Below are 16235 nucleotides of genomic sequence, written 5' to 3'. Positions count from 1 at the left end.
GCGATTGTTTTTAAAAACATGCTTTTCTTGCAGGTTTTTTGGGGTTCAGAGTTTAAATTACAGACAAATAAGTGTTTCAAAGTAAGAAAGACTGAAATATATTGTCTCTATCATAATCTATGTTCCTCTTGATGTTTTCATCTCGTCTGATTGGTCAGATTGACATGAACACGGTTCAGTCATGATGCTCTGTGAGGATACGTGAAGAGTCTCTCCCCCACCAGCCTGAAGTACACGCTGCAGTACACCATCTCTTCTTCTGCTGCATCTGGGAGTCTGTAACCGTACTGACACACACACACGCATGCACGCACGCACACACACACACACACCCTCATTAAAACAGAGTTAAATGAACACAATTGTAATTTAAATCAGGAGATATTTATGATTTGGATGAGTTTTTATTATTTCTTTCAACAGTATTAAAATGTGTGTGTGTGTGTACCAGGTGGTTCCAGTGGTCCTGCAGGTCTCTGTAGGACCTGAAGGGTCCGTCTCTGGGTAGTCGTCGTGTGACGGTGATGATCTGACCTTTCTTCATGCTGCACACACACACACACACACACACACACACACACACACACACACACACACACACACACACACACACACACACACACACACACACACACACACACACACACACACACACACACACACACACACACACACACACACACACACACGATGAGTAGAGGAGCTGCAGCGCCCCCTGCTGCTCAGTCAGTAACACAACATGAAGTGAGACAGAAGCTGATAAAACCTCAAATAAATTAATTCATGAAATAAAACTCAATAAATGAATTATTGAACCATTTAATCGACAAAATAATGTGAAAACAAATAATGTAGCCATTAATTAATCAATAAAATGTCACATAAATGTATATTTCTGTTTTAATTTGTAATAACTTAAAGGTACAATACGTAACGTCGCTGTATTAAAACATCAGAGGACGACTAGAACGACGTCATGAATGTGTTGAAGTTGTGAACTCACGTTGTTTAAAGCAAGGTTTACAGCAACGTGTTCTACCTCTGTGTTCTAACCAGGTGAACAGCACCAACAACATCAACAAGCTCTTCTACAGTAACGTCACATCATCTAAACAGATGAACACAGCAGACAGGATGATCAACGATCACTGGCGTCTGACCAGCCGGTGTTTGATGTGCAGAAGAAGAGCAGCGGTTTGGTCGGAGGTGTTCGTCTCGGTGTGTCCAGCAGGCGGAGCTGTTCCTACCTGGGCAGGACGTGACACCACAGAGCCCCTCCAGAGGAGGACGGGTCCACAACTGAGTCTGGATCAGAACAGAACCTCCTCAGGACCAACGGAGGGAGGTCAAAGTCCTCCAGCTGGAACACACACACACTAAAGGGTCATGATTCTTTATTTAACAGTGAAATTGTGACACATTTGAATGTAATTTGGTGGAAAGTTCACAGAAGAATTGAGGGATCATTTCTGTAATTAGTTTCCTGTTGAACTGCACCACTCACTTCAATGAATAAAACATATTTAACATTTACACTACGACGTCTGTAACTCATCTAAACTCTTATTTTGTTAATTAAACACAAATCTCTCACTCTGGTCGGTGGCAGTCGGACCGCGTTGGCTTCAATGCTGAGGCACAGCTGACCCTCACTGGTGCTCAGCTCCATGCCTGACACACACACACACACACACACACACACACACACACACACACACACACACACACACACACACACACACACACACACACACACACACACACACACACACACACACACACACACACAATGTTAAAAATAGTTTTTCCCAACGTCATTTGTGTCTTATTTGTTATTTCGAAGACATAAACACACAAATCATGTTCCAAAGTGAAACTGAGCTTGAGTGCAGGAGTCACAGGAGGAGTCCTGGAGACAACTCATCACCTCCTGGTTCTCTCTGTAATCTGATCAAAGATCATCAGTGAATCAAAGGTGTGTCACAGGTCAGTGAAACTCACCGACAGCGTTGAGCCGCCCGCTCTCAGTCAGGAAGTCTTTACCTGAAACACAACATCACGCCGTCTGTTTAAATATGGAGCCCTGAGCTAGCAACTAGCTAGCTTTAGCTTCACTAAATCCAGTGGCGGGCCGTCAGGGCCTGCAAGGCCTTCTCTGCTGGCCGAAACACAATCACAAAGCTATATTTACATTTAAAAAAATGTTTTAATTTATTTTATAATGTTTCTTAAATGCACTACATGTATTATAATTTATAAAATTATTTTCCCATTATCTTATTTTCTCATTGCACAGCTACTGTCTTCCTCAGTTGCTCTCAGTTGCTCTCAGTTGCTCTCAGTTGCTCTCAGTTGCTCTCAGTTGCTCTCAGTTGCTCTCAGTTGCTCTCAGTTGCTCTCAGTTGCTCTCAGATCTCACCTCTCTGTGTCTCTGCCAGAGGTCTGCAGACTCGGCTCTGTGCAGTGCAGGTTAAAGTACATGGGGACGATATTGTTGATTGTCATCGTGTTCAACCAATCAGATCTTTAGTTTGACATGTTGGGCGTATTCTTTGACGTGTCAGCGGCCGTTAGCCGCCTATAATGACGTCAGCGTTACGTGCCGCGCGTGTCCAGGTGCACGCGCTGCAGAGTGCGCTGTGATTGGTCAGTGGGCGAGCACGTGACTATCGTGAACCAAAACTTAACAGCCAGCAGAGGCTGATGGGTAGTGAATCACATCACGTGATTTACGACAACCAATCAAAATGCATTGAGAGTGAGTTGAGCTGCACCATGACACAAGGTGCTGAGAGGAAAGACGCTGCAGAGAGGTGCGTTCAACGTTCATGTTGTGAAAGTAAAATCATGATACTCTCTTTGGGTCGCGGCTTGTCATTAAGGACTGACGGTGGATCCCACAGCCAGACCAGCTGAGAACATTATATTTTCCTGAATTTAGGTTTTGCATTCTCTAAATGCTCGAGCGTCATTCAAACGACTCGCACCGAAGACGTACATAGTTACAGCCTTAACAATGAGCTGTGGCGCCACAATGTGGTTATAAGGTGGTATTTCAGCTGCAGGACAGCAGTGAAGGCCCAGGTATGAAATGCACGGCCGCCACTGACTAAATCTGTGTTTTGAGCGCTCTGCTGTAAAAGGAAGGTTTTCTACACAAAAACACACCAACACAAAGTTGAACAGACTCACCTGAGATGAGGTAGAGTCCGGCTTTGTTCCAGCTGGGAGCCAATCGGGTGATCAGAGAGTAGGACAGACAACACTGGAGGACACCTGGAGACACACACTGAGGACAGCCCAGCTACACACACACACACACACAGTTATCATCCACTACAAATAAAGTGAAACGTCACACAGAAGAATAAATGCTTCACTTCACCTGCAGACTGCGTCTCTGTACAAACACCTGGAGGATGCCTCTCTGGAAGAATGGGATCTGTAGAAAGAGACATATCGTTGAACTGGTCCTGATCCTCTATAAGACCTCCATCAGTAAACCAGACCATCACAGAGAAGATGGTCTGTTTCTTTCTCGTGAAATAGTCAACGTGCTGCAGTAGAATGAGACGTTTTCTAAAGGGAGTCTGGTGCTCAGGTGCAGTACCATGTTAGTCCACAGGGGGCGACAGAATCAACACTACATGACTCTAAACACACATTTAATATTATATACTTATACAGTTAACCAGAGCAGAGACACTAAGACAGAGAGAACAGAGGGTCGTTACGTGAGCTGTCAGCGTGTGTGTGTGTGTGTGTGTCAGCGTGTGTGTGTGTGTGTGTGTGTGTGTGTGTGTGTCAGCGTGTGTGTGTTTCCATGTCAAGTTCTACTTTAAAACAGTCAGTGAGAGGAGCTCATAGTGTTTCCTGAAGTTACAGCTACACACAGTAAAAGTACATCTGTCAATACTACAAAATAAACCTCCATAAATTCATAACTTCTATGAAATAACTCTAAATATGTCCTCAGTCAGCAGCTCTTTGTTGACTTAATGAACTGAATCATGGAGGTTCATAAAATACGTTTTAAATATGAATAATTAGGTTTTAAATACAGATGTTAAGCAGTAAACAGTCGTGTGTGAAGATAAATGAGTTTCAGACCTTGAAAGCGAGGACGTTTTGTCTTTGAAGAGCCGAGAGTTAAGATAATAAAGCCCACTTCACTTTAGTTAACTATTTATTTATCACTTCATGTATATTTATTGTAGATTTTACAAACAGAAGAGTTGTAATGATCATTCATATTTGATCAGTTAACTAAGTAAGTATGTTGGACTACATCTCCCATCATGCACTGCTGCTCTAGTTAGAACTAGTCTGAGGTGCCATGAAGAGTTTTGTGAGAATGTAGAAGAAGAACTTGTCTCTTACAGATGTGATCACTGAGATGTCAGAGACGGAGTCCAGAGCTGGAGAGGCCAAAATATCAGAGTAGAGGAGAACCAGCTCTCTGTGGACACGGACACACACACACACACACACACACACACACACACACACACACACACACACACACACACACACACACACACACACACACACACACACACACACACACACACACACACACACACACACACACACACACACACACACACATGCTGCGTTCAGGTGTCACAGTAAAACACGACCATGAAGCTTTAGTTTGCACGCGGCTGTGAAGTCATAGTTATTATCAGAGGCTGTGACTTTAAGGAGTGAATAACTCATAAATATAATTAATGTGAATAACTCATGGCCGTTCACCTGCAGGTCTTAATCCGTGTGCTCCTCAGATCCTCGTCCTCCTGCTGCAGAGTCACAGAGACACAGACCAGATCCTTCAGGAGAGGAAGAGCGAGGAACGACATGGAGGGATTCATCCTACACACACACACACACACGCACACGCACACACACACACACACACACAACAAATCAATAACATACGCGAGTTAAAACAATTAAGAAGTAGGAATGAAAAGCTAGATAATTAAGCAACAGACCAGGAGGAATGTGAATTAAACATGTTTATTAAAACCATTTAAAATTAAATCAGATTCAATATGAATCATGAACGTAGGGTTACCAATAAAATAATAATAATAATGATAATAATAATGATAATAATAATAATAATAGGAAAACGCGTGTTAAAAACACCAAAAGAAGTAAAACAAACATTTAAAACAATTATATAAAAGACCATTAAGAAGTAGGAATAGAAATCTAAATAATAAGACATACAACCGACCAGTAACAATTATGAAGGCGTGTGAATTAAAAGGTATTAAAAAGTAAGAAAAAAATAAGAAAAATAAATAATAATAATAATAATATAATTAAAATATTTTTAAATTGTTTTATTCATTTGTTGCTTTTACTCTGTTTTACATGCCAATTAATATCTGTTTGTGGGACAAAACATATTTTATAATAATAATAATAATAACCATTAAATTATAAATTAACAATACTATCCTGAGGAATTTATGTTATTTTATGGTAATTTAAACAACTCCCTTTGAACTCTGGTAACTTATGCACATTACAACATTTAGACACTTTACAGTTAAAAACATTATTTAGCAAACATAATTATTAATACAAATAATAGTTATTTAGGCCTTTAAAACTCACCTCTTTGTATCCATGATAGCAGCACTTAACAGCTAACAACCAAGCTAACAAGAAGCTAGCGGTAGCTAACTAGCCTAGCTACCGACCGTGAAATATCCGTATTTTTCAGTTTGTATATCGATATTTAGTTTAACAACGATATATTTACATTCACACAGGACCGAGATAGTTCTTATATGTTGAGGGACATCTTTGTTTCCTGTCAATTACGAAAGAAGAGTGACAATTTAATGAAATAAAACGATAAAAAAATATTTGCTCGAAGCTAAAGATGGTAGAAGACGTGGATGGGAAGAGCTCTCACTCTGTTCATAAATGACTTGTCACATAGTATTCAAATTCTTTATTTTAATTAATTACAATTAATTATTTTTATATTTTTCATTTTCCATATAAAACCAACATAATAAATTGAAAGATACAGGAAGAACAGTCGAAGAAGAGACTATATGGATTATTAAATTATTTCTATTCTGGAGTGACAGATCGTGTTAATACAAACTCTTTGACTTGAAATCAGTGGGTTCTCCCGCCAGCGCGCTGAGGAAGAATCAAATAAAACGTTACCCAAACAATGCGCCATCTTTAGTCACCATTTTAAATGTTACCTGGTGTTGAGGAAACTTTGGAGAGGTGAAACAATCGTCACGTCAGAAAAACGCCGCGCGCAGCTCCCTTTGCGTGGGAAGCGCTTTCCTTGAAAGTTGCTGAAGTTGTGTGAGTTGCTGAACTCAAGTGAACTTTTAGCCTCATCATCACCCCCCCCCCCCCCCCCCCCGATGACTGACAGCGGTACAGACCAATCAGAGAGTCCCGTTCATAGATAAGGAAGAAAATGACCAATAGTAACGCTCGAATGATGGGGAGGGGGGGGGGCAGTCAGTGTTTGGAACTTTGACGCTCCATGAAGCGACCAAAAATAAATGCACACTTACCAGAAATAAAACTTCCAAAATAAAATATAAATGTCTCAAAAATCAAAAAGTGGTGTTTTGAGATTTCAAGACGACCAAATTAATAAAAAATAGAGGATACAGTTATTATAAGTCAGAGTCATATAAAGTGTATTATTTTAACATTCAAGTTAGCTAATATTTTGAAACATAAAACCCTGATGATATTTTCAACGTTTTGAAAGTATTAACATAAACACTAAACGAGACAAACAGTTGTATTTTCAAATCTTCCAATGTTTTTTAAGCCTATTTTAAATAATCCAAATATGTTCAAAAAATAAAACAGAATAAAATATTTCAACCATACATTGATGATACATTTTGAAACATTGCTGTAGTATGAGGCACAGTTTCAAGTTATACATAATTAAACGAGACTTTTATTTTGAAAATGTAAACCAAACTGCTCGTGTTGTGTTTCTGCACAGCTTGACGGCCGTGAACGCACCGCCGCTGACACTTTACAGACTGTTGTTGGTAGAAAGTGGGTTAAATGTCGGTGTGTTTGCGCTCGGTGGGATTACATAACCACCAGCACGCGATTTAACGGCTACCGTCGACGGTCCAGCGGCTCTTTCCGGTCAAAACTGTCCCAGAAAAAAATGGGTGAAAAGGAGGGAAAAAGTCCCGATGGAGTGAAATATTACAGACTGTCGGAGATCGAGCAGAATAACACGTTCACGTCAACGTGGATCATCATCAGCAACAAAGTCTACGATGTCACCAAGTTCCTGGAGGAGGTGAGGAACTCCTTTAACTTCCACACAGGAAACACACTGTCGGAGCTCACGTGCAGGAGCATTTCATCAAACAGATTCCTGTTTATTTTAGTGTAAATAACTTATAACTCGTGCACGCTTCTCTGTCAAAGAGTCTGTAGATGTGACTTTAGTTGGTTAAAGTCTGGTCCGTGGTGAGTTCAGGGACCTCAAAAAGAGACAGTCCAGGTGTGAAGAAATAAACAGTACAATACAATACAATACAATAGAACCTGGTTCTATTGTATTTATTAAAGGTATTCGCTAAAGCCACTTTAAATGAAAGACTTTTATTTTGTTAATAATCTGACTTTGTTATAGAAGACCAAAGGTGATATCACTGAACTTTCATTCTTTTGTAATCTGGACTCTATCACAGAGGAACGAGGGAGTTTCTGAAGGAAAAAAAAGCTCCATTTAAACCCAGATGAACAAGAATTCATGAAAGATGTATTATGTATGTTGTATTGTTCACTTTCCTGCAGACAAACGTCTCGTGTCTGTGTAATAAAAGGTCTGGAATGAAGCTTTGAGAGGGTTGACCGTTAGTCACGGTGACTCGTAGTTTTCTTGCTGCACAGAGTTCAGGGAGTGTTCAGTTCAGCTGGACTCTGATTCAATGTTGAACGAGACTCACAGGATTAATAATCGTGTTTATATTTTGGGGCGTTCTTCTGTTTGGAGTTTAAAGGTTCATCTGAGGACCAACCTGCTGTATCGTTGAAGCTCCGGCCTTGAGGAGTCCGTTAATCATTGAGTCGAGGACGCTCGTATATTTGAGGGCGTAGAACATAAGAAACACGTGTTCCTGTCAGTGTGAGCGACAAAGTTTATTCCTGACTTTAGAATAATAATGAAGCCAGTGAGATGCAGCTGAAAGCGAGTAAGTGGACCTTTGAGTCTCAGCTTTTTAGGTTTCTTAAAGCCAGAAGTCAACCTGTCAGAACTTCATGTGTTACAGCTGCATTCTCTCTAGTGGCCACCAGGGGGCGACTCCTCTGGTTGTATAGAAGTCTATAGAAAATGACTCTACTTCTCTCTTGATTTATTACCTCAGTAAACATTGTAAACATGAGTTTATGTCTCAATCTCTAGTTTCAAGTCTTCTTCAATACAGCATGATGTTCATTTAGTACATTATGGTCCATTTAGAGTCACACAGACCATAAAGCAGGGGATGCTTTAGGGCGGGGCTACAGTGATTGGCAGGTCTCTAATAAGGTCACTTCCTGTTCACTGGTTGGAAAAGAAACAAAGATGGCGACGGCCAAAATGCAGAACTTGATACTTTATATACCACTAGATATATTCGTAGATGGTACTGCATCATTTAGTGATTTCCTGCTCTGACTGCTGAGTCACTGAGGGTGCATTTGTTTTCCTCCTCAGCACCCTGGAGGAGAGGAGGTGCTGAGGGAGCAGGCGGGAGGAGACGCCACCGAGAGCTTCGAGGACGTCGGACACTCCAGCGACGCCCGAGAGATGTCTCTCTCCATGATGATCGGAGAGCTGCACCCGGTCAGTGTCTGTCTGAGGGGGGGACGTCATGTGACAGGACTGTCTGTCTGTCTGATGGGGGGACGTCATGTGACAGGACTGTCTGTCTGTCTGATGGGGGGACGTCATGTGACAGGACTGTCTGTCTCTCTGAGGGGGGGACGTCATGTGACAGGACTAACTGTCTCTCTGAGGGGGGGACGTCATGTGACAGGACTGTCTGTCTGTCTGATGGGGGGACGTCATGTGACAGGACTAACTGTCTCTCTGAGGGGGGGACGTCATGTGACAGGACTAACTGTCTGTCTGAGGGGGGGACGTCATGTGACAGGACTGTCTGTCTGTCTGAGGGGGGGACGTCATGTGACAGGACTAACTGTCTCTCTGAGGGGGGGACGTCATGTGACAGGACTAACTGTCTGTCTGAGGGGGGACGTCATGTGACAGGACTGTCTGTCTGTCTGAGGGGGGGACGTCATGTGACAGGACTAACTGTCTGTCTGTCTGAGGGGGGGACGTCATGTGACAGGACTGTCTGTCTGTCTGATGGGGGGACGTCATGTGACAGGACTAACTGTCTGTCTGTCTGAGGGGGGGACGTCATGTGACAGGACTAACTGTCTCTCTGAGGGGGGGACGTCATGTGACAGGACTAACTGTCTGTCTGAGGGGGGGACGTCATGTGACAGGACTGTCTGTCTGTCTGAGGGGGGGACGTCATGTGACAGGACTAACTGTCTCTCTGAGGGGGGGACGTCATGTGACAGGACTGTCTGTCTGTCTGAGGGGGGGACGTCATGTGACAGGACTAACTGTCTGTCTGAGGGGGGGACGTCATGTGACAGGACTGTCTGTCTGTCTGAGGGGGGGACGTCATGTGACAGGACTAACTGTCTCTCTGAGGGGGGGACGTCATGTGACAGGACTGTCTGTCTGTCTGAGGGGGGGACGTCATGTGACAGGACTAACTGTCTCTCTGAGGGGGGGACGTCATGTGACAGGACTGTCTGTCTGTCTGAGGGGGGGACGTCATGTGACAGGACTGTCTGTCTGTCTGATGGGGGGACGTCATGTGACAGGACTAACTGTCTCTCTGAGGGGGGGACGTCATGTGACAGGACTAACTGTCTGTCTGAGGGGGGGACGTCATGTGACAGGACTAACTGTCTGTGTCTCTGTCTGCAGGACGACCGAGATAAGATCGCCTCCCATGAGGTAAGTGAAGCGCTCTCCTGATGACGTCATGGTGATGTCATCAAGGTTCTTAACTTTGACGTCTGACAGAAAAATAAGAAGTAAAAACTGGAGGTGTGTTGCAGTTGCATCATGGGAAATGTAGGCTGCAATGCAATCTGCACCTTTTTGTTAGAGTGCAAACTGAAATCACTGGAGTGCATTTGTAACTGAAGCCGTTTGTTTTATTCTTATTATTCATTTTGAGTAATTAGTAATTGTATCAAAGCTATAAAATAATAAATCATTTCTTTCTTTTAAAACCAGCTGAGGTCTGATGATGTTTGTGTTTTACAGGAAACACTGGTGACCACATTGAAGGATGATCCCAGGTACAGACACACACACAGTCACAGACGCACCGTCTCACACACACACACAGTCACACACGCACAGTCTCACACACACACACAGTCACACACGCACAGTCTCACACACAGACACTTTATTTTAACAAGCTGTTTGTCTCTTTTGCAGCCGGTGTAGGGTTAGTTAATTACATTTAACTAGTTGTGTATCTGTCCTCTACTTTTTGGTCTGACTGGGTTGGTGAGCTGTTTAATCAGTAAACTAGTTCCAGCTGGTGGTTTAACTGGTTATTTAAATATTTAACTAGCTGCCTCTCTCTTGCAGTTTATGGTCAAACTGGTTAATTACTTGGAATTTACCAGCTGTTTATGTTTTACAGTTGGTGCTTTAACTGGTTGGTTAGTGAATTAACTATACATTTAACTAGCTGTCATTGTCTTACAGTTGGTTAGTCATATATTTAACTAGCTGTCCTTGTCTTACAGTTGGTTAGTCATATATTTAACTAGCTGTCCTTCTCTTACAGTTGGTTAGTTATATATTTAACTAGCTTTCCTTCTCTTACAGTTGGTTAGTTATATATTTAACTAGCTGTCCTTCTCTTACAGTTGGTTAGTTATATATTTAACTAGCTGTCCTTCTCTTAGTTGGTTAGTCATATATTTAACTAGCTTTCCTTCTCTTACAGTTGGTTAGTTATATATTTAACTAGCTGTCCTTCTCTTACAGTTGGTTAGTTATATATTTAACTAGCTTTCCTTCTTACAGTTGGTTAGTTATATATTTAACTAGCTTTCCTTCTCTTACAGTTGGTTAGTTATATATTTAACTAGCTGTCCTTCTCTTACAGTTGGTTAGTTATATATTTAACTAGCTGTCCTTCTCTTACAGTTGGTTAGTTATATATTTAACTAGCTTTCCTTCTTACAGTTGGTTAGTTATATATTTAACTAGCTGTCCTTCTCTTACAGTTGGTTAGTTATATATTTAACTAGCTGTCCTTCTCTTACAGTTGGTTAGTTATATATTTAACTAGCTGTCCTTCTCTTACAGTTGGTTAGTTATATATTTAACGAGCTGTCCTTCTCTTACAGTTGGTTAGTTATATATTTAACTAGCTTTCCTTCTTACAGTTGGTTAGTTATATATTTAACTAGCTGTCCTTCTCTTACAGTTGGTTAGTTATATATTTAACTAGCTGTCCTTCTCTTACAGTTGGTTAGTTATATATTTAACCAGCTGTCCTTGTCTTACAGTTGGTTAGTTATATATTTAACCAGCTGTCCTTGTCTTACAGTTGGTTAGTTATATATTTAACTAGCTTTCCTTCTCTTACAGTTGGTTAGTCATATATTTAACTAGCTTTCCTTCTCTTACAGTTGGTTAGTCATATATTTAACTAGCTGTCCTTCTCTTAGTTGGTTAGTTATATATTTAACTAGCTTTCCTTCTCTTACAGTTGGTTAGTCATATATTTAACTAGCTTTCCTTCTCTTACAGTTGGTTAGTCATATGTTTAACGAGCTGTCCTTCTCTTACAGTTGGTTAGTTATATATTTAACTAGCTGTCCTTCTCTTACAGTTGGTTAGTTGTATATTTAACTAGCTGTCCTTCTCTTACAGTTGGTTAGTCATATATTTAACGAGCTGTCCTTCTCTTACAGTTGGTTAGTTATATATTTAACTAGCTTTCCTTCTCTTACAGTTGGTTAGTTATATATTTAACTAGCTGTCCTCTTACAGTTGGTTAGTTATATATTTAACTAGCTGTCCTTCTCTTACAGTTGGTTAGTCATATTTAACTAGCTGTCCTCTTACAGTTGGTTAGTTATATATTTAACTAGCTTTCCTTCTCTTACAGTTGGTTAGTCATATATTTAACTAGCTGTCCTTCTCTTACAGTTGGTTAGTTATATATTTAACGAGCTTTCCTTCTCTTACAGTTGGTTAGTCATATATTTAACTAGCTGTCCTTCTCTTACAGTTGGTTAGTTATATATTTAACTAGCTTTCCTTCTCTTACAGTTGGTTAGTTATATATTTAACTAGCTGTCCTCTTACAGTTGGTTAGTTATATATTTAACTAGCTGTCCTTCTCTTACAGTTGGTTAGTCATATTTAACTAGCTGTCCTCTTACAGTTGGTTAGTTATATATTTAACTAGCTTTCCTTCTCTTACAGTTGGTTAGTCATATATTTAACTAGCTGTCCTTCTCTTACAGTTGGTTAGTTATATATTTAACTAGCTTTCCTTCTCTTACAGTTGGTTAGTCATATATTTAACTAGCTTTCCTTCTCTTACAGTTGGTTAGTTATATATTTAACTAGCTTTCCTTCTCTTACAGTTGGTTAGTTATATATTTAACTAGCTGTCCTTCTCTTACAGTTGGTTAGTTATATATTTAACTAGCTTTCCTTATCTTACAGTTGGTTAGTCATATATTTAACTAGCTTTCCTTCTCTTACAGTTGGTTAGTCATATATTTAACTAGCTTTCCTTCTCTTACAGTTGGTTAGTTATATATTTAACTAGCTGTCCTTCTCTTACAGTTGGTTAGTCATATATTTAACTAGCTTTCCTTCTCTTACAGTTGGTTAGTTATATATTTAACTAGCTTTCCTTCTCTTACAGTTGGTTAGTTATATATTTAACTAGCTGTCCTTCTCTTACAGTTGGTTAGTTATATATTTAACTAGCTTTCCTTCTCTTACAGTTGGTTAGTCATATATTTAACTAGCTTTCCTTCTCTTACAGTTGGTTAGTTATATATTTAACTAGCTTTCCTTCTCTTACAGTTGGTTAGTCATATATTTAACTAGCTGTCCTTCTCTTACAGTTGGTTAGTTATATATTTAACTAGCTTTCCTTCTCTTACAGTTGGTTAGTCATATATTTAACTAGCTTTCCTTCTCTTACAGTTGGTTAGTCATATGTTTAACGAGCTGTCCTTCTCTTACAGTTGGTTAGTTATATATTTAACTAGCTGTCCTTCTCTTACAGTTGGTTAGTTGTATATTTAACTAGCTGTCCTTCTCTTACAGTTGGTTAGTCATATATTTAACGAGCTGTCCTTCTCTTACAGTTGGTTAGTTATATATTTAACTAGCTTTCCTTCTCTTACAGTTGGTTAGTTATATATTTAACTAGCTGTCCTCTTACAGTTGGTTAGTTATATATTTAACTAGCTGTCCTTCTCTTACAGTTGGTTAGTCATATTTAACTAGCTGTCCTCTTACAGTTGGTTAGTTATATATTTAACTAGCTTTCCTTCTCTTACAGTTGGTTAGTCATATATTTAACTAGCTGTCCTTCTCTTACAGTTGGTTAGTTATATATTTAACGAGCTGTCCTTCTCTTACAGTTGGTTAGTTATATATTTAACTAGCTTTCCTTCTCTTACAGTTGGTTAGTTATATATTTAACTAGCTGTCCTCTTACAGTTGGTTAGTTATATATTTAACTAGCTGTCCTTCTCTTACAGTTGGTTAGTCATATTTAACTAGCTGTCCTCTTACAGTTGGTTAGTTATATATTTAACTAGCTTTCCTTCTCTTACAGTTGGTTAGTCATATATTTAACTAGCTGTCCTTCTCTTACAGTTGGTTAGTTATATATTTAACTAGCTTTCCTTCTCTTACAGTTGGTTAGTCATATATTTAACTAGCTTTCATTCTCTTACAGTTGGTTAGTTATATATTTAACTAGCTTTCCTTCTCTTACAGTTGGTTAGTTATATATTTAACTAGCTGTCCTTCTCTTACAGTTGGTTAGTTATATATTTAACTAGCTTTCCTTATCTTACAGTTGGTTAGTCATATATTTAACTAGCTTTCCTTCTCTTACAGTTGGTTAGTCATATATTTAACTAGCTTTCCTTCTCTTACAGTTGGTTAGTTATATATTTAACTAGCTGTCCTTCTCTTACAGTTGGTTAGTCATATATTTAACTAGCTTTCCTTCTCTTACAGTTGGTTAGTTATATATTTAACTAGCTTTCCTTCTCTTACAGTTGGTTAGTTATATATTTAACTAGCTGTCCTTCTCTTACAGTTGGTTAGTTATATATTTAACTAGCTTTCCTTCTCTTACAGTTGGTTAGTCATATATTTAACTAGCTTTCCTTCTCTTACAGTTGGTTAGTTATATATTTAACTAGCTTTCCTTCTCTTACAGTTGGTTAGTCATATATTTAACTAGCTGTCCTTCTCTTACAGTTGGTTAGTTATATATTTAACTAGCTTTCCTTATCTTACAGTTGGTTAGTCATATATTTAACTAGCTTTCCTTCTCTTACAGTTGGTTAGTCATATATTTAACTAGCTGTCCTTCTCTTACAGTTGGTTAGTTATATATTTAACTAGCTTTCCTTCTCTTACAGTTGATTAGTCATATATTTAACTAGCTTTCCTTCTCTTACAGTTGGTTAGTCATATGTTTAACGAGCTGTCCTTCTCTTACAGTTGGTTAGTCATATATTTAACTAGCTGTCCTTCTCTTACAGTTGGTTAGTTATATATTTAACTAGCTTTCCTTCTCTTACAGTTGGTTAGTCATATATTTAACTAGCTTTCCTTCTCTTACAGTTGGTTAGTCATATATTTAACTAGCTTTCCTTCTCTTACAGTTGGTTAGTCATATATTTAACTAGCTGTCCTTCTCTTACAGTTGGTTAGTTATATATTTAACTAGCTTTCCTTCTCTTACAGTTGGTTAGTCATATATTTAACTAGCTTTCCTTCTCTTACAGTTGGTTAGTCATATATTTAACTAGCTTTCCTTCTCTTACAGTTGGTTAGTCATATATTTAACTAGCTTTCCTTCTCTTACAGTTGGTTAGTCATATATTTAACTAGCTTTCCTTCTCTTACAGTTGGTTAGTCATATATTTAACTAGCTTTCCTTCTCTTACAGTTGGTGGACTAACTGGTTGATCCCCCTGTTGGCGGCGGCCATCGTCACGCTGATGTACCGCATCTACACCACAGACAGCGAGTGACGTCATCATCAGCTGTGATGTCATCAATAGACAGCTGCATCAGCCAATGGCAGCGGAGAGCCACCAATCACCATCAGATCAGTCGATTAAAACATAATGTTCTCGATTCACTGACTCCCAGTACTACACTACCCAGGATGCATTTCATGCTGTTAAAACCAACCAATTACATGGTATTATGCTAATGAAGTAATTTACGTTGACACTTTGAACTACGGATGTTTTGTAGAAATCATGTAGAAATTAATGTATAATTTGCATCTTTTTATATATTTGTAACCGAATGTAAATGAGTTCGATTAGTTTGAGGCTAAACTTTCTAGAACTCTCGTCAGTTTATTTTTTCTTTCTTTTGACAACGACGACCTGAAAGTGGTCACTTCTGTTGCACACTCAGCTGATTTTAGGTGGAAGTTGATGTTCTGATTATGAATACAACATAAAGTAAATCAAACGATGCAGCTGTGTGTGATATGAAATGCACAATGATTGTTGATGAAGTTCACTGAATATTTCCATCTTCACACTGAACCAAAAGGAACCGATTTCTCTGTGTTCTCCAGGTTTGATGTTTGTGTTTTGATCAGATGAAATCTCTTGTTTCTCAGTGATGAAGATAAACTGCTTTTCACTGGTTCAACAACCATCATCAGTCTGTTTGCTTCCACTCATTTGCTTCATTGTAAATTACACTTTGGGAAAACTGCACCAACATCATCTTCTCATGATGCAGAGCGTCCACGTGTCGGAGTTAAAGCAGCAGATTGGACAATCGGTGAATCACCACAAGCAGAAGCGGCTCTATAGAACGACAACTTCACAATCTGAGAGGTTCTCTTTTGTGCACAATTCACCTT

The 16235-nt window shown here is 39.4% G+C and overlaps 2 protein-coding genes across 4 annotated transcripts in view; one reads left to right on the top strand and one right to left on the bottom strand.

Annotated features, from left to right (window-relative positions):
• cUnh18orf63 (chromosome Un C18orf63 homolog) overlaps positions 1–6344 on the bottom strand; it is a 35647-nt gene extending 29303 nt beyond the window's left edge. For 2 of the 3 annotated variants that reach the window (XR_013772902.1, XM_079291606.1), the window contains exons 1-10: positions 5629–5737; positions 4756–4872; positions 4381–4459; positions 3386–3442; positions 3193–3304; positions 2002–2043; positions 1595–1671; positions 1248–1360; positions 449–545; positions 202–287 (exon numbers count right to left, since the gene is read on the bottom strand). Coding sequence is in view for 2 of the 3 variants with exons in the window: in XM_079291606.1 (XP_079147732.1) it covers positions 202–287; positions 449–545; positions 1248–1360; positions 1595–1671; positions 2002–2043; positions 3193–3304; positions 3386–3442; positions 4381–4459; positions 4756–4872; positions 5629–5642 (794 nt within the window). In the remaining variant the exon portion in view is untranslated. Of the gene's footprint in view, positions 1–201; positions 288–448; positions 546–1247; positions 1361–1594; positions 1672–2001; positions 2044–3192; positions 3305–3385; positions 3443–4380; positions 4460–4755; positions 4873–5628; positions 5738–6236 lie in introns of those variants that run through there. The other variant, XM_079291607.1, reaches the window with a different exon arrangement.
• Positions 6345–7034: 690 nt separating this feature from the next.
• cyb5a (cytochrome b5 type A (microsomal)) lies at positions 7035–16017 on the top strand. Its single transcript, XM_079291802.1, has 5 exons — positions 7035–7324; positions 8732–8860; positions 10025–10054; positions 10370–10404; positions 15294–16017. The coding sequence occupies exons 1-5, from the start codon at positions 7187–7189 to the stop codon at positions 15376–15378; spliced, it is 417 nt and encodes a 138-aa protein (XP_079147928.1). The 5' UTR covers positions 7035–7186; the 3' UTR covers positions 15379–16017.
• Positions 16018–16235: the final 218 nt, after the last annotated feature.

Source organism: Melanostigma gelatinosum, assembly GCF_949748355.1.
Source record: "Melanostigma gelatinosum genome assembly, chromosome: 20".
In the NCBI taxonomy this organism is placed as follows: Eukaryota; Metazoa; Chordata; class Actinopteri; order Perciformes; family Zoarcidae; genus Melanostigma; species Melanostigma gelatinosum.
Note: the sequence above shows the minus strand (reverse complement) of the source record. Positions and strands in the feature narration are given on the sequence as shown.